Raw genomic sequence first — 19,094 nt, forward strand, 5'->3', positions numbered from 1 at the left:
CCTTCATAGTGCGAAGGCTATGTAGCGAATCCCTCCTGTGTCCACTATGAAAAGTGAGCCATGGCTTCCTAAAGGACCAAAATCTCAGGAATTTTCCGACTGACTTCAATTCTGATTCCCAGCAAGGCCTGGCTTAACTCTGTTTTGTCACCTATTATATTTATATTGTCACTTGGCCGAGGACAATAGGTATTAATAAGACAAGTGTCTTCTAAGTCCTGATTTCAAACCTCCTCCCTACTTCTCCACCCTCCCAAAAACATGGTTGAATAATCAACATTTCAGACTCAAGGAGGAAGTCGATTCCACTGCAGGGTTAGTTACAGGAAGCCTTTGCCCTCCTAGGGATCAGAACCAAGTTAGCAGTGATTACCCTTTTAACCTGTTAACCATGGGATTTGAGCTGTGGACATAGCCGGGAGGATCTCAGAGTTCTATTGCCTTTTAAGAGTGGGTCTAGATTCCCCGCCAGAGTCGGTTCTTAGGAAGGGAAGAAAGTGACAATATTTTAACATATGGAACTACTATGTGTAATTCTGCCACTGGGTAAATGATTGGAAATACCAAGCAGCTAGGCTTTGTTGGTAAAAACCGTATAAATACATAGTGACATTGTGACGAAAAGGGGGCAAACTTTATAGTTTAGAAATTTATAAGTTAGTGTTTATAGATTAATTATAATAAAAAAATTAGTGTTTTCCAAAATTAGCATATTAATGGTAAATTGGGAACCCACATAGCTGTCTTTATTTAAGTTGGTTTTGTTCTCTTTGTTTTTGTTAGAACAGGAAGTTTCTCTGGGAAGGAATAAGCATGTGATTCCACCAGCAGCCGGCAGGTGGCAAGAGTAGGCAGTAGAGTGCTGGTTTTTCTTCCCCATTGCCTGGCTGGCAGATGGCCTTGTTCTCAGAATAAACCGGGATCAGATTTGGATACTAAAACCATGCAGAATTTTGGATACTAAAACCATGCAGAATCTGATTATTTGTGACTGACACTATTAGCAATGTGCTCAGAGCCGTGTTTTAACTCAGCTAAGGGGAGCTGCCAGGTCCTGTTGAAACTACCCAACACTTGCTCCTTTCTGCTACCGGATATTGCTTTCCTTTTGCAACCTGAAATTGGTAGGAAACAAAGAATGACCTTGGAGTTGCATCATCTATGGGACTTTCAAATCAAATTATTGCCATCCCGGGCAATATTTTTCTCTTGCACTTCTTTCCTGCTGAATTAGTCTCATTGCACACACATCCCTGTTTGCTTTTTTTTTTTTGAAACGGAGTTTCTCTCTTGTTGCCCAGGCTGGAGTGCAATGGCGCGATATTGGCTTGGCGCAATCTGGGCTCACCGCAACCTCCGCCTCCCGGGTTCAAGCAATTCTCCTGCCTCAGCCTCCCGAGTAGCTGGGATTACAAGCATGCGCCATCACACCCGGCTGATTTTGTATTTTTATAGAGACGGGGTTTCTACGTGTTGGTCAAGCTGGTCTGCACTGCCCAACCTCAGGTGATCTGCCTGCCTCGGCCTCCCAAAGTGCTGGGATTACAGGCGTGAGCCACCGCGCCCGGCCCTCTGTTTGCTTTCTCGGCTCCCGTTTCTCCCTGTAACAAGGAGCAAAATAAAATCCCACATCTTAAAAACTGGATCCATTGTTTGATTTAAAGATTAACCTCGCTTAAATGTAGTGTTTAAGCAGACAAAACAGAAGATAACTCAGTCCTGCTACCTAGAAAGTTGCCCTGGAAGGTCTTCAGGACTATTGATTAAGCAGATAAATCAATTATCTTGTTAATTGAATCTTATGAGTCATTTAAGTGATCCTTTTAGACCATACTTGAATGATAGTATATGCATGTGTTTTGCTAGTCAGTTTATTCTAGACACATGGCTCAGGGTTCATTGACAGCTAAAACAGGGAGATATTCTAAATCAGTCATTGCTTAGCACAAAGCAGTAAGCAGTTTTTCCCATGATTTCACTGATTTTTGTAAAAATACCAAAAACTTGAGGTTTTTAAAAAAGTAGTCTATGTTTTTATTTATTATGTAGAATATTTAAAAAATCTAATCTGAAAGGCGAGGATTTGAAGAAAAAAGGTAGATAATGCAATGGTAAATATATCTTTATTGACTTAATTTATCATGTTTGCTCTGATAGTAAAAGAACCACCCAGATGGTCCTTTAATGTTCCTTTCAGTACTAAGATTTTGTGAAACATCTTTTAAAGAGGAGTAGGAGGTGTATGTAGGGAAAAAATAAATGTGCTATTTTGGCTTCTAGGGAGGAGGGGGGGAGGGAAGACATTATTTTTAGAATATGTTCTAGTTGCACACGGTTTTAGAAGAAATAGAAGAGTGTGTTTTAACGACAGTGAATCCTTCAGGGGGATGAAGGCTATGGAAACACGTCTTTCAAATCCTTCCCACCATGATCCCAGAGAGGACACTTGTAATTAAAGTGTGTGTGTGCACATGTGCATGTATGCACACTTATGTTCCCACACAAATGTGGGGGAGGGAAGTGGCAAACGCATGCACATGTTAGCAAAGTTTCTTGGATTAAAAAGTAGTTAAGTTCACTCTTCGTGAGAAAGTGCTGCCAAATTTAGCATTCCTTATTCAGGGGGAGCTATAGAGGGAATGTAGCTGAACGTAGAAAAGGGTGAAAGAAATAATGAAATCAATTAGAAAAAAAATATTGAGTCACACTATTAATATAATAGCAAGGGGTTAAATGGGTAAGCTGACTGGAATGTTTCCCCCAAAGTTAAAGCAGAAAAGTTTTAGTGTTGAGCTCTTTACCTTGATTTTTTTTTCTAAGGATTAAATAATTTTCTAAGCAGAATTTCTTGTGATAGAAACCATGATAAATAATGTACCTACCTGTGGCGTAGCCCGAACTTGCTTAACTGAGTCCTAGAGGAATTTGTTGCCATGGACGGCCCTGTTACGTGGACTTTTTGCACCATAACGTTTCTACCTTTTGGATCATACTAGTGGTTTGATCAAGTCTATCAAACAAACATCATTCACGTTCTAGTCTATAGACAGTATACAAGCAGTAGGTGTTCAAATAATTTTTTGAGATGAAGTCTCGCTCTGTTGCCCAGGCTAGAGTGCAGTGGTGTGGCGCGATCTTGGCTCACTGCAACCTCTGGCTCCCGGATTCAAGCAATTCTCCTATCTCAGCCTCCCGAGTAGCTTGGACTATAGGTGCACACCACCATGCCCAGCTAACTTTTTTTGTATTTTTAATAGAGACAGGGTTTCATCATGTTGGTCAGGCTGGTCTCAAAATCCTGACCTCATTTGATCCATCTGCCTCAGCCTCCCAAAGTGCTTGGATTACAGGCATGAGCCACCACACCCAGCATTTTCAAATAATTTTTAATAAATATTGTGTTTCAGCCTTTTAGGTATTCAAGCAAATATTGATTCTGACAGTCAAAAAATAGTCTCCGGAGCTGAGCAGTTCCTTTTGATGTATTGGATGCAGACTCTTTATCAATTTATATATTAATTTAGTAAAATATGTATCATAGTATCAACTTTATATGAGTTCTTTAAATGCAAAAAAAAAAAAAAGAGCAATTCCATCCACAAACCCCTTTGTCAGTAGGGTTTGGGGTTCTGTTTTTTAGGGGTTTTCTTGGAGGTTAAACAGGCATCTTGATGTTTTCCTTCTCCTCTCTTGGACTTCCTTGAGATAATTCTTCCCACCTGATACCCATGCCCCTCCTCTTCATCCTCCAGCCTTCTACCAGTCTTGTGTAGGTTTCGATAACCATTCTTGTCAATCGAGCGTTTTAATTGAAGCATGGGTTTCTGCTTAATTATTATCTCAGCGAGCGTTGGCATTGTAAGCTTTTCATTTGTGAATTATGGAATCCATTTCTCATATTAAGGCAGAGGTAAGGGGACAGGAAGATAAAAAAATTTAAAATTTATTTCTTCATTTGTCCATTGAATGGACATTTATTAAACTACCATTTACCTGGCCTAACCTAGGTGTTGAGGGTCTAAGGTGAGCAAGAAAGGCCACCACTCTCAATGCTGAAGCTTCTGGGCTGCCGGAAGAGTCTAGATATCCTGCTAAGCCCCTCACACATGCCAGCTAATTTAGCCTCATGACAGTTCTTTAAGAAAGCTAATTTATACACAGTTGAAGTAAATGTTAAAAATCCCACATAGTCCTTTGAAGTTTGCCCCATGCCTGTTGCTTCTGCAGCTTTTGCTGCTGCTGTTCACTCCCATATTGAAATGTTTCCTCACTTGTTTATAAACCACTGCATCCCCCAACACATATTCCTACCTCCTCCCTGTGGCTCCCCAGCTCCCCTCCCCCAACCTCTTACCCAGCTCACTCCCAGTGTGTTGGTCTCTCCCAAGTCCTAGCTTTGTGTGTTTTCTCTATTTACTGGTTTTTGTTGTCATTTTGTTTTTGTTTTTGAGACAGGGTCTCACTCTGTCACCCCAGCTGAAGTGCAGTGACATGATCATGGCTTACTGCAGCCTCAAACTCCTGGGCTCAAGAGATCCTCTATCCTCAGCCTCCCAAGTAGCTAAGACTACAGGCATGTGCCACCACAGCCAGCTAATTATTTTTTATAGAGATGGGGGTATCACTGTGTTGCCCAGGCTGGTCTTGAACTCCTAGCCTCAAGTGACCCTCCTGCCTCTGCCTCCCGAAGTATTGGAATTATAGGCGTCAGCCACCGTGCCTGGCTTCCACTTACTCTTTAACCAGTATGATATCCCTAAGCTCAAGCTCTTCTTTTCCAGTTTCCCATTGGCGATTTACCCTTTTGATGTTACCATCTCTGGCCCCTACAGCAAAGTTGCTGGCAAATGCTGGAGTCTTGACTTCTCTCCCCCTTTTCCATGAGGAGTCTGGTTGAAGCAGCCGAGCTCTAACTTTGTGGGATTGTCAGGATTACAATAGTGGCCTGACCCTAGATCTGCCAACAAAAGCATCAACATCACCATTTCTTCCTCTTCCTGTAATTTTTAGCCAGCCCTCATTTTCCTTCCCTCTCCACCAAAAGTAGTAGATTACCACTGGAAGATTTGGCATTATTTTAGCTGGGCATTCAGTGTATCTTACTAACGCAGATTTTTCTGAGGTAACAGAACCTTTGCTCCTATCGCTAACGTAGAATTTCACAGGTTTCTGTCTTGATGATGCCACTGTTGGTCTATTTTTAAAATTAATTTCTTGGGGAGGCCTCATTAGGTGGCAGATTAACAACACAAGCTTTGGAAGAGTACCAGGTTGGAATCCAGACTCTAGCCAGGTCAATATGGGCAGGCTACCCCACTTCTCTGCAGCTAAACAATGAGGTTCATAGTGATGGTCGTGAGGACGATATGAGAGTTTGACTATAAAGTGCTCAGCACACTGCGTGACATAGAGAAAGTTCTCAGTGAATGTTTCTAATTATTATAAACATTTTACCATTGTAAACTGGTGGCTGTGGGAAGAGGAAAAGTCAGGTCAGAGTTCAGAAGCCCTATAAGTCATTTTAAGTCATTTAAGTTATTGTAAGTCATTTATAACTTATTGAAGTCATTTCAAGTCATTTATAAGTCATTGTAAGTCTTTGCCCTATAAGTCATGGCTTGACTCCTGCCTGTGTTGAATAGAAGACATCTTTCTGTAATTTATCTGTAAAAGAGAGTATTTATCCAAGACTTTGGAGTTTAAAACATTGATCATGTCTGGACTGGGTATGGTGGCCCAGCGCTTTGGGAGGCTGAGACAGGATTGTTTGAGGCCAAGAGTTTGAGACCAGCCTGGGCAACATAGTGAGACCCTGTCCCTACAAAAAATGGAAGTTAGCTGGGTGTGGTGGCTGCACAGACCTGTAGTCGCAGCTACTCAGGAGGCTAAGGCAGGAGGCTTGAGCCCAGGAGGTCAAGGCTGCAGTGAGCTATATGATCACACCACTGCACTCCAGCCTGGGTGACAGAGCAAACCTTCTCTCTAAAAAGACAAGGCTGAGCGCAGTGGCTCATGCCTGTAATCCCAGCACTTTGAGAGGCCGAGGCAGGCAGATTGCTTGAGCACAGGAGTTCGAGACCAGCCCGGACAATGTGGCAAAACCCCATCTCTACAAAAAATACAAAAATTAGCCGGACATGGTGGCGCACACCTGTGGTCCCAGGTACCTGGAAGGCTGAGGTGGGAGGATTGCTTGAGCCTGGGAAGCAGAGGTTGCAGTGAGCCGAGATTGGGCCACTGCACTCTAGCCTGGGTGACAGAGCCAGACCCTGTCTTCAAAAAACAAACAAAACATTGATCGGGTCCAAGTCCTTGGCATTCTCAGCCTCTCTAGTGTCTGTGTCACACGGTAGCTCACGCAGTCCACAAAGACTAAATTTTCCATAAACTGGGATATTTACTGAATACAACTTACGTTTTATTTGCATTTTTATCTGATTGTTTCTGTTTGCCGTCTATTGTTTCCTGTCTCTGGTTCACAGATGGTCTACTGTGTGGCAGTTTTATGCCAGTGTCCTGTCCAGAAATGCTCATTAGGTGGTAGGGAAGCAAGCATTAAAGATTTTTCTAGTCCCTTCTTGAAGCACATTCAGAGTCTGAGGACTGTCAAGAAAATGAAAATAAGAAAGCTTTTGCTACACATCCTGCACGATGCTTCACTAACTCTGTTTTATTCTCCAGGACTTACAGATAGAACGAGAGAGGAGTTCATATAATATATCTGGTGGCTGCACGGCCCTCATTGTGATTTGCCTTTTGGGGAAGCTGTACGTTGCAAATGCTGGGGATAGCAGGTAAGCAGATGAGCTGTCTGATTCTTGCTAATTTCTAATGCCTTCTGATGTTTTTATTTTGTCTCAAAAATCAAATGATTAGAAATAATTAAAGTCAGGCCTTCTACATCAGAATGAAAATGCATTTAAGAACAATCAAGTTGGTATTACAAGGTAAAGGCAGTCTCTTATGCATATAGCAGTTCACGTACATGTCTGTGGTAAATCTAAACCAGTAGTATTCAAACGTTTTTTGACTTCAGAAGCTGTTTCTCAGTGAAAACTTAGCAGGAGCATAATATGTGAGAGCGATGAGGAGGAAGGAAAGGGATTCGAGTGCCCTGGGTATTTGGAAGGGGGCCTGGGATGACTCCCCAGTTGACTCCACTTTTACTTAGTGACTTTGCAGTGTTCTCTCCCAGAAGCTTCTCCTTTTATGCACATTCCCTTAGAAGTTGCAGTTGCCTCACGTCCGGGTTCAATTAAAGGAAATTTGGGCCAAGAGATCATTGTTAACCCTTCCTTTATCCAGCATTGCCAGGGAATAAGATACATTTATGTTTTTATTTCATTTATTTTTTAAAAATGAGACACAGGGTCTCACTATGTTGCCCAAGCTAGACTCAAATTCCTGGGCTCAAACAATCCTCCCACCTCAGCAGCCTGGGTAGCTGGGATTACAGGTTGCACCACCACCTGGCAGTTGTGATTTTCTTTTAAATAACTGATGCTTCTTCGCTTTTGGTGTGGGGAATTTTTAAATTACAGATTTTGCAACAAATATTCTAACGTGTATTACACACTTCTCCACCACTTTCATAACAAAATATGCTGGCTTGAGAGTGGGGCCTTTTCCAAAGAACTGACTCTTTATTCTGAAAGTAGTAAAAGTACAGGACTTTTCCCCCCAAAGGGTTGTGAGGACTCTCATTCTTCTGTCCCTTTCCTCTAGGTCACATGGCTCTTGTGGGCTCTCCTGCTTGCTCCGCCCTTTTTGAGGTCTGATCCCACCCCTCCCCTTTCCCCTTCCCTGTCTCCAGCTTGAGTTGCTGTTGCCTCTGCAGCCCGGAACACCAATTCCCTTGAGGCAATCAAGAAATTCACCTTAATTTTACTTCCATTTACAAAGCAGACTTAGGCTGAGGCAGCCTCCATTCCTCCTAGTAAAGCGTCCTTTCCCAGGGAAGATCCCAGAGAACAACAAGGAGCGGACCGACCTGGCAGCGGTTTTGGGGGCTTGAAGATTGGTGTTTGTTGAAGGTCTGTTGATTTCAAAAGTGTATATGTGGTGACATAAACGTATATATATACGTTTTACAACAAATATTCTAATGTGTATTACATGAATTGTAATTACATGTTCTAACATTAAAGAGGTGGAGAAGTGTGTAATACATGTTGTAAAAACGTATATATTTACGTTTCCTTGTAAAATTCTGCCCAGTAAATGGAAGTATGTGTAAGATGCTATGTTTACCCCATGGCTGCTGTTCCCGTGTGTCAGGTCAGGGTTCTGACAGGAGACGGACTCCAACTCAAGATGGGTCAACTGTGAATGAAGGAGGTAGAGAGAACCGGCCAGGAGTGTTGAGGTCCCCAGGAAGGAGTTGACCACCCTGAGGAACCAGGGAAGCAAACACTGTAGCAGAGCCAAGGAGAGTGGGAGCCACTAATGAGGGCCCACTGGGCAGGAGCTGTTGGAAAGAATGGGAGGAGAGACGCTGACTTCTCTCTGCCCGCCCTCCCATCTCTTGCCTGACCTTCCCATCGGCTGACCCCAGCAGGAAGCCAGCTGACGAGTGGCCCAGGGAGGTCAGCCTGCCAGGACACAGACACAGGCCAGGGCGGTACCTCCAGGATGGGGACAGATGGAAAAGAACCAGCACATCTGCTACTCCTCCTTTCCTCTCCCGCCTCAGGGTTTGAGCAGCTTCAAAGACAGGAATCTACGGTCTTCAGGGGCTTTTAAAACACACTGAGGGGCCAGCCCCTGGCCTCTTGTTCAGTTCCTGATCTTGAGCTGGTTGGGAGACAGAGGAGAGCAGCAAAGGAGGCAATTCCTCTTTGTCTGCTCCAACTGAGTAAGACTGAGGGGATGATTCAGCTGTTGCACTCACGTTCACCTTTTGCCTTTATGTCTGGTTTCCTGTCCTTTAAAATGAGTTTGCTTCCTGGCCCACTCAGGGACTAAGGAAGTGACTGAGTGCCTTGCTCCTGGAAACAGGCCCACCCTACCTCCCAGGGAAGTGCCTTTCACCAGATGACCTGAGTCAGAAGTTAACTCAACTTCCCGGCTGGAATACCTTTCTGTTACACTGTTCTTGAGACTCAACTCCTCCCTAATGACTTTTTCTCATTTTTAAACATAGTTTCCTTCAAAGCTCCAGGCTCCTTAAAAGGGCCACCTACCTAGCCAGGGCTTCTAAGCCTGCATCCCAGAAGCTCCAGTCCTTTGTCCAGGAACTTGCCAGTCCCGAGAGTTCATCTTCTGGGCTCTTGCCTTCTGTTGTACTTCGGTGCCAATTTCCAGACCAGACTTCGATTTAATCTATAAAGGCAGTGGCATTGGACTAGATCATCTCTAAAAATTATCCCATGAGGAGTGATACTTTTAGAAAGTAAAGTTGTCCTATAAAGGTTTATCTTTTGGTTATTTTATATTCCTTAGAATTTGTTTTAGAAATGTTAATATAACTGAAGTTCTTATATTTCTAAGTGTTCATAAAAGTATGATGTTTTGGCCAGGCGTGGTGGCTCACGCCTATAATCCCAGCGCTTTGGGAGGCCAAGGCGGGCGGATCACCAGGTCAGGAGATCGAGACCATCCTGGACAATATGGTGAAACCCCGTCTCCACTAAAAATACAAAAAAAATGAGCATGTGTGGTGGCGCGTGCCTGTATTCCCAGCTACCCGGGAGGCTGAGGCAGGAGAATCACTTGAACATGGGAGGCAGAGGTTGCAGTGAACCAAGATTGTGCCACTGCACTCCAGCCTGGGTGACAGCAGCGAGGCTCCGTCTCCAAAAAAAAAAAAAAAAGTATCATGTTTTACATGTTATATCCAATCATTTGAAAAGCCTAACAGATACTTTTATCCTTAATAAAGCTGTAAAACATTTTAAAAAAATCAAAAAAGCAGTATCTCGAAAACCTAATAAGCTTAATGATGAAATACTACCTCTAAAACCTAATAAGCTTAATTATGCTTACAGTATTCTAGCCTCAGTATCCAGATATAAATTTGGGGTTTTGTAGTTGATTATTTGGGTTTGCTGTTCACATATGGGTCATACTTCAGGAAACCTGAGAACAATGTAAGTTGGTATTTTTATGTGCTATCCAAAGGATCGTTTATAGGATACTTACTGGAGTGCTATTTGCAGCTCTTTTATAAACAATAGATACTGATGTCATCTTATAGGATCATTGTCTAGTTTGCCATACTTATAATATAGGTGTTTGAGCTTACAGAAATATTCAGTTATTCCCAAGAAACAACAGCTAAGTGAGCTTTGATCATATCTGTGGAAATGTAGGTCCATTATCACTGATTGATGAGCAGTCAGGAATCCCAGGGCTCAGTTTAAAACAAATGCTTAGAGCCGCAGAAGGTTCTGGCAACAGGGCCCTGATTAATGAAGTGCTAAGTTTTCTTCTTTATTGCTAGGTATTAGCTGTCATGTGCTTTTTTTACATCTTGACAGTTTCGAGAGTAAAAAATATTTGTTATATGTTCACTGCCCCCATAATTATTCATGCTCAGGAAGAGAAGCTTTGCCCTGGTTTGATTTGGAAGCTGCCAACGGTCAGGAACTAAGCTGTGTATCTTCTGATTTACCATCAGGCATCTGCACACTTAGGGGTTGTATTCAGGAAATGTTGCCTGATGCTGTTTGTGGCTTTATGGGTTTTTGAGTCAATGACCATCCCACTCAGAGGACATAGGACCATTCACGTAGGATGTCCACAGTGACGTGAGGACCTGATCCATGTGGTCTGGTCTCTGCCCTGATAGAACTTGCCCTTCTACTCTGCCGAGCTAACCGGCCACAGAGGCACGTGCAGTAACTGCTTGATTCATGCCAGTTGCTTTATTTTTCCCCGGCAGAGGCAGCCAACTCAACACCTAGGGGATCATAAGGGACCAGGAAAGAAGCAGATGGTGGGCGGATTTTCACTTCAAGCAAAAAATGAACCAGTAGCATGCAAATGTCATGCAAAGCAATATGCAAACTATCACCCATTGTGTTTGAGTCATCAGCTCCTTAGGGCTCTGACTGATTCTTCAGTTTGGGAAGGTGCTTTGACTCCATTTTAGAGATCATTTCATTTCATCTCTAGAGAACTAAGTCACTGAGGAAGCAAAGCCATTACCATGTATTTTAAACAATGTCTACAGGTTTAGCAACTGAGACTGGGTGAAGTCACTCAGAGTTTTTTAAAAAGCATTTAAGATTTATTAAATTCATAATTCTACTCTTGCCAGACTTATAGTAACAGTGGCATTAAAACAGCTAATAAGCGCCAGGCACGTATTAAATACTATAACGAAGGATCACATTTAATTTTCTCAATAATATAGTGAGAAGTAGGCACTGTTGATACAAGTTAAATACAGTTTACCAATAAATAAACTGAGGCCCAGTGAGGGGAAGTGGTTTTCCCAGGCTTCGACAGCTACGGAGGAGCAGGGCCACCACCCAAGACTGGGAGTTGGATCTTATCCACAATCTCTGCACTGTACCCTGGGATTTCCCATCCATGCTGAGACTCAGAGGTTTTGTTTTTCTCATTTTAGCATTTCTAAATAAAGAAGTTCTAATTAACATTTTTTTCTTCCTGTTTTCATGTGAAATAGTGGCATACCTTATAATCAGTGGCATCTTAGTTTTCACCTAAAATGAATTATGAAGGGAGTGGAAGGCTGCCTTCGAGGCTATTTTAAATGCACTGCAATTGTTGACAAGATAAGCTTTGGATGGTCCGATTCATTCATTTATAATATAGAAAAGGATTTTTTTTTCTCAACATGAGAGCTCCTGTCTCCTTCCAAGGGTCCCAAAGTTCTGAGACTATTTTAAATGTTGTGTTTTTGGCCGAGTGCAGTGGCTCATGCCTGCAATCCTAGCACTTTGGGAGGCCGAGGTAGGAGGATTACTTGAGCATTGGAGTTGCAGACCAGCCTGGGCAACATGGCAAAAACCCATCTTTACAAAAATATATATATATACATTAGCTGGGTGTGGTGGCTCACACCTGTAATCCCAGCTACTCAGGAGGCTGAGGTGGGCAGATCACCTGAGCCCAGAGATGTCAAGGCTGCAGTGAGCTGTGATCACACCACTGCACTCCAGCCTGGGTGACAGAGTGAGACCCTGTCTCAAAAAATTAAAATTAAAAATAAATGTTGTGTTTTCATTTAGATCATAATCTATTGAAAATAATATAAGCATTTTCTGATACTATAAATGATTACTACCACAAATTCAGACTTCCATTTTGTTGTGCTTATAACTTCTTTGGAAGCAAGTGTCTCACTGACTTTTTTGAATTGAGCCCACAGACTCCTGGGAATAGAGGGTCATCTTCTCGTGCTTGAGAGTCTCCTAGGAAAGGGTAGGGAAAGTCGAATGTGTTCATTCACTAGCTCTGTAGGACGGGAGTAAACGGCATTCCATGAATTGTCACTGAAAGAAGCCAGTGATGGTTTTCTTTCATTTATCTTTCACTCCTTTTTAGTTTTCTGCGATTACCCCTCTTTAGAGTTAAAGCTTTCTCTGTTGGTTCAAAGGTGAGTTCCTTTGACAAATCTGAATGTTCCTGAGGACAGGAGTTAGGTATTAAACAGGACTTATGTTTCTAAATTCAAAATCAATTACACATCTGTGGTGTCTTCTCCCCAGGTTTCTTCCCTTTGCTGGTGGTAAAATAATGAAATATTATGTAACTGCCTCCAAGCCAAGGGAATGCAAAGAACTATTCATTTCTTCTTATGTTGATGGATTTCACCAACGGCCGGTACAAATCCTTTCTGAAACTCCTTTGTGCTAATAAGTGGTTCATCTATCCACACATGCCAGTGAGCTCCTGCTCTTGTTAGTAGCCTTCCTCTGAGTTCAGAAATATATTTGATCTTAAGCCATTAACTGTATTAAATACACTATTCCTCTCACTTTCTTTGACATGCATTTGAAAAATAACAGAGAGAAAAACCAAAATCAACAACTCCTCTCCACTGTGAAAGTTGAATTGCCGTTTCTCCCTTTTTTCTGCAGAGCCCCCTCCTCATCTTTTTAATGTGTGTTTCATGTAATCCCTTAGCTATACCCGTAACGTGTAGAAGGGATTAGCAGAAAGAAAAGAATGCTACCAAATGATCACAAATACAGGCAGAGACACAGAAACCAAGTGATGGCTCAAAACAGTCTCTACTTTTCCCATCAGGCCACTTGCCGTCCACACAGAGGGCACCCGAGAGGCCCTTCTCTCTCTGACCTTCCTCTCTCAGGTACCTCTTGCTCTGAATGAGTGGTTTTCAAAGTGTGATCCCCAAACTGGCAGCAGCATCACCTGGGAACTTGTTAGAAGAGCAGATCACTGCTCACTGAAACTCAGTGGGTGGACCCAGCAGTCTGTGTTTAGCAAGTCCTAGAGATAACTGCGATGCATGCTTAAGTTTAAGAATTACCACTCTAAAGTCTACCCCTGGGCATCTGAAAGAGCTAGGAAAGATTGAAACATTTTAGCTGTTCCTGGCCTGAGGGCCAAAGCGTTAGACTGCAGGCACGCTATAAGGCAGTCTCAGCAGTCCTGCTGCAACCGGACACCACACGCAGGGCAAGCTCCTGGAACCCGTGTTTCCCCTTCCACTCTGCAGCCTGCTACCTGCAGTGGGGTGGTGGGGCTCCCTGGACCTGGGCCGGCTGGCTGCAGATTCCTTTCTGCCAGCCTGACATTCTAGAACTTAGGCCCTGTTCCTCTGAAGAGTAGAGTTGGGTGAGAATTCCTAACATGATCCAGCTCCACATGTCAGCCTGCTCTTCCTGCTGGGTAGTTCTGAAGCCCGTAGCTGTGAAGCATCCCACCCTATCCCGACCCTCCATTCCCTTGTCTGGGATGGGTCAGACATGCCCCCGTGCGGACTTTTCATCTGTCATTCTTGGGCCCCTGGGAAAGTGTAGTTGCTGTAGTTCCCCATTCCAACCAAGCCATGCCTTTAAACATGTCCCATTTCTCTTAGCCCACTGAAAGGCTAAGCTGGGAAGTCTCATGAAGTTCGTAGAAATAGAATATTTGCCCTTAGAAATGCTGGCATGAGATTATTGTGATCGAGATAGTCACCTTTTCTATGCCTGACTGCTGAGCTAGGGTAGAACAGTGTCAGGAGGAAACTTTCTAGTAGAGAACCCAAGGCCCTGTGTTTGCCCACTTGAGCCCACACCAGGATAGATTTCCAGGGCCTAATCATCTAATTTGTAGGTGATATGAAACCAAGTAAGATGAACTAGCAAGATTCAAAAAGTCTTTTAGTGCCTGGGAAAGTGGGTAAATACCAGGTGAAGTTTAACCACAGTAAAGGTAAAGTATCACACCTGTTGAAAAGAGAAAAACCAGCCTGGCAGTCAGGTATAGTGGCTCATGTCTGTAATCCCAGCACTTTAGGAGGCCAAGGCAGGAAGATCATTTGAGCCCGGACTTAAAGACCAACCTGGGCAACAAAGTGAGACCTTGTCTCTATTAACAAATTTTTGTTTCAATTAGTTGGGCGTGGTGGCACATGCCTGTGGTCCCAGCTACTCAGGAGGCTGAGGCAGGAGGACCACTTGAGCTTGGGAGGTTGGGCTGCAGTGTGCCATGATTGCACCAATGCATTCCAGCCCGGGCGACAGAGTGACACCCTGTCACCAAAAAAAAGAAAGAAAACTAGCAGGATAGGGGAGACAGCTTATCAATGGCTCACATTTTTTTTAGTGTATTTAAGTAGACAGTAAATTTAATCTGGTCAGTAGTGTGATAAAGACACCAGAACCTAATCTAATCATAGGCTGCAGTATTTGAGCTATAAGGCAAATAATAGCTAATGTTTCTGACTGGCTGGCTTACTTTGTCCATAGTAAGTACTATTACTAGTGTCTAGGGCTTTACATGAATTTTACATAAATAACCTCATTAATCCTAACATCAACCCATTTGGGGAAGCACTATTAATGTCATTTTACCCATGAAGTCCCTTTCTAGGTGACATAATTCAACATGTGTATAGATGAACAGGAACCTTCAAAAGAGAGACTGGAGTGGTGAAGAGATTGGAACTGTTTGAAAAGATGAGGAAAATTCAGAAGAGCTAGAGTTTTTCAGCCACATGAAAAGATAACTTTTGTTGATGTAAAAGATCAAGTATTTGTCAGATATGGGGTAAGGTGGTAAGGCTAGCTGTCCATGAGCCTGGGATAGAAGTGATAGCCACAGGCAGGCAGGATGGTGGTTAAGAGCAGGGACTCTGGACTCAGATGGCCTGAGCTGAATCCTGGCTCTGCCGCTATTGTGTGTGACCTTGAGCCAATCTCATGTTTTCTGTACTGAGTGTTGTCAACTGTAAATGGAGATAATGATAGCACTCACTCCTCAGGTGAGGATTAGATGAGCAGATGCCTGGAAGGCCCTTAGCACAGAGCCAGGTGTATGGCAACTGCTCAGTAATAGTTAGCTGCTATTATTGTTATCGTACTGATCAGGAGAACTGTTTATAGATGCAACAAGCCGCTGAAGAAAGTAGTGGGTTCTTCTTAATGAAAATAGTTGTGCATCAACTGCATTCAAATTTTCAATGCCCATGAATATTTTGAGGCCTGTGGCTCACACCTGTAACCAGATTTGTGGAGTCCGGGCAGGCAGATCACATAAGACCATGGCAACATGGTGAAACACTGTCTCTATAAAAAAAAAAAAAAAAAAAAAAAAAAAAAATTACCAGGATGGTGGATGGGATGTCAATCCAGAATTGAGGGTGTTGTTGGAGGTGGAATTGCAGAGAGATCAGGCTCTTCCAGCCTGGGTGACAGACAAGCCCCATCCAAAAAACCAAAAAAAAAAAAAAAAAATTGCCTGTCTGTCTGTCTGTTTTTTTTTCTTTCCTTCCTTCCTTCCTTCCTTCCTTCCTTCCTTCCTTCCTTCCTTCTTTTTCTTTCTTCCTTCCTTCCTTGCTTTCCTTGCCTTTCTTCCTTTCTTTTCGTTTCTTTCCTTTCCTTTTTCCTTTCCTTTCGAGACAGGGTCTTACTCTGTCACCAGTCTGGAGTGCAGTAGCATGGTCATGGCTCACTGCAGCCTCAAACTCCTTGGCTCAAGCCATCCTCTCATGTCAGCCTCCTGAGTAGCTAGGATTACAGGTGCATGCCACCATGCCAAGCTAATTTTTATTTTTTGTAGAGATGGGGTATCACTATACTGGACCTGTGCTCAAGCCATCCTCTTGCCTCGCCTCCCAAAGTGCTAGGATTATAGGCATGAACCATCACACCCAGCAAAGCATTATGTTTCTGTGACTTTGAGGATCTTAAATAACGTGACTATTTTCATTTTTGTCTCTTTCTTTTAAGAGTTTAATGAAGCGGTGCCTTTGTCCCTTGCCGGCACTCGAGGACCTAGGCTGAAGGAGGCTGTGTCATTTTTAACTCTTGGCTTCCAAGGGTTCTTGAGGCATCTCCATCCAGTGAGACACAAGGGGACAAGAGTATGGAGGAGCATTCAAGAAAGGGTGTTAGGGGCAAGGCCTGGTAGAGACACACAACATTTCTGGGTGCATTCCATTGGCTAGAACCCAGTTATGTGGCTTTACTGAGAAGCAAAGAAGGCTGCTGGGAAATATAGTCTAAGTCATGTACCCAGGCCCAAGGGAATTGATTTTGGTGGATTTGGGCCACCAGTGGCATTGAAAAGGGAATTCATATTGAGTTCAATTAGTAATAGTGTCTTTATTCAGTTTTTGATACATTTTCCCTTTTGTTCTGAGGAAGTTACAACTTGGATATCACTATCATTCTTAAAGCCCAAAGACCAATTACTTCTTTTGTTACCTGAATTTTGTCACTGTTAGTTGTAGGAGAGATGCAGTAAGTTCAGCTTTAGCTGTCGAACATAGTGAAGAAAGAGCTGACTCACCAAGATCCACTTTCATGTTGGAGAAGAACACATCTGAATAATGAAAAAGCCTACAAGTAAACAGCATACCAAATATTTGTCTTTGCAAAGTTCATCAGAGAAGGCAAGGATTATTTCATTGCTAGAGGAGAAAGATTACATTAATCAGGTAGGGTGTGACTATACTGATGTTTTAACAACTTCTGTTCTTTGGCGGTTATTTTTAAATTGTCATAGTTATGTTGTAAAGATTTTTAAATGATATACCAGTTCAGTTTAACAGTTTCGTTTCTTGTCTGCTCTCAAACTGCAGTTCTTCAGTATGTTTTTTGAGTTCATTTCCTCCCATTGATGTCATCCTTAATATAAGATTTGAAATAACTGTTATGAATGGATTACTTATGTATACACCTCTAGCCATCTTTGGTTTGCATACAATAAACTTTTACAGTTCATTGTGCATATATTACATAGTTAGAAGATAAAGTGTAAGCAGAGTAAAATGTCATGGTAGGAGCAGGATTCAACAAATATTTATATGCCTTCCATGAGCCAAGCATCTGCTGGGCACTGTGCTAGGGAAGCTACCGTGAAGTAGGCAGACGAAGCCTCTGTCCTCTTGTACTTGTAGTCAGCCCAGGTAGGCAGGTAGTCAGGCATCCATTTACAATGCAGTGTGACAGGCAAGGCAGGTGTTTCAGGAGACACATGAAGCTCTGGGCTTTACTGAGTGGAGGCTGCCTCGGGTTAAGGGCACACATTTGTAATCATGTTCTTTGGCCGCAGAAATAGCAATGCTGGTACACTGCATCAACAGAATTGCCTCACAGATCAGAATCCACTGCAGCAGGGTTCTACAGGCTAAGCCCTGTGCTTTATTATTTCACAGTGTCATTGTTGTTGTGAATAGTGCTTCAATGTTTGGCACTTAGGGTCATTTTGTGATATAAATGTTGGATGGGATCATACTCGTTTTTGTGAAATATAACCCTCATTGAGCCACCATCAACAGACAATGGTTTATGAAGGTCTTGTTTCCTGATGGGATGTTGATGTTCACTGAGCAGTCCTTACAGGTGTGTGGTGTACAGTTACCAAATGATTTGTTTGCTTCAAGGAGTTAACTGAACAATATGGGCATTTCACCTTCAACTCTAACCTGTCTTGTTTAAGCAAGGTAATAAACTATCCAGGCCCAAATATGGTTTAGCTGTTAGTACAGGAAGGGAGGGAGAAACATGTCAGCCCTTGGAAGTGAGCCAGGGTTGTGGGAGGTAGAGTGGTGAAATGCGATGATCCCAGGTGCTAGGGTCTGGAAAAGCTGGCCCTCACCCTCCAGAAAATACGTTGCTTTCCCATTTGTGGAAGGGGCTGGTTCCTGCTCTTGTAGATTGCCATGCAGGTTACAGGTGATGTGCTTAAAGCACAAGCATGGTTCAGCCCTTCATTCTTTCACCAAATATGCCTCATGCCAGGCACTGTCAAAGGCACTAGGAACATAGCCATGATCAAAAAAACCCTGCCTTCATGGAGCTTGCAAACCAGTCTGGAAAGACAGATAATAAGCAAGGCACATAAGTAAAATGTTGAGTATGCTATTGGTAATAATTTCTAAAGAGAAACATAGGGCAAGGGAAGGGACTTAGTAGTCAGGGGTGGGTTGCAGTTTCAGATGCGGCAGCAAGGGAAAGTGTCATGGGGGAGAGAGTCTTAGAGTAAGGTCTGAAGGAAGTGAGGCAAGATGTTCGGCAGATGAAACAGCCAAGGCCTTTGATATGATTTGGCTGTGTCCCCACCCAAATCTCATCATGAATTATTGTTGCTATAACATAATCCCACGTGTCATGGGAGGGGACCAGGTGGAAGGTAATTGAATCATGGGGGAGTATTTTTCCCATGCTGTTCTCATGATAGTAAGTCTCGTGACGTCTGATGGTTTTATAAAGGGCAGTTTCCTTCACATGCTGTCTTGCCTGTCATCACGTAAGATGTGCCTTTGCGCCTCCTTCGCCTTCTGCTGTGATTGTGAGGCCTCCCCAGCCGTGTGGAACTGTGAGTCGATTAAACCTCTTTTTCGTTATAAATTACCCAGTCTTGGGTATGTCTTTTTAGTAGCATGAGAACAGACTAATACAGCCTTGAACCAGGAATGTACCTTTTATAGTTGAGGACCAGACAGAAAT

The 19,094-nt window shown here is 43.0% G+C and overlaps 1 protein-coding gene across 3 annotated transcripts in view; it reads left to right on the forward strand.

Annotated features, from left to right (window-relative positions):
* The window catches only part of PPM1H (protein phosphatase, Mg2+/Mn2+ dependent 1H), a 290,772-nt gene that overhangs the window by 137,480 nt on the left and 134,198 nt on the right, over nucleotides 1-19,094 (forward strand). For all 3 annotated transcript variants that reach the window (XM_058426862.1, XM_032173171.2, XM_032173172.2), the window contains exon 4: nucleotides 6,682-6,794. In XM_058426862.1, the coding sequence (XP_058282845.1) occupies nucleotides 6,682-6,794 (113 nt within the window). The remainder of the gene's footprint in view (nucleotides 1-6,681; nucleotides 6,795-19,094) is intronic.

This window comes from Hylobates moloch, unplaced genomic scaffold (assembly GCF_009828535.3).
Source record: "Hylobates moloch isolate HMO894 unplaced genomic scaffold, HMol_V3 SCAFFOLD_13, whole genome shotgun sequence".
Classification (NCBI taxonomy): domain Eukaryota; kingdom Metazoa; phylum Chordata; class Mammalia; order Primates; family Hylobatidae; genus Hylobates; species Hylobates moloch.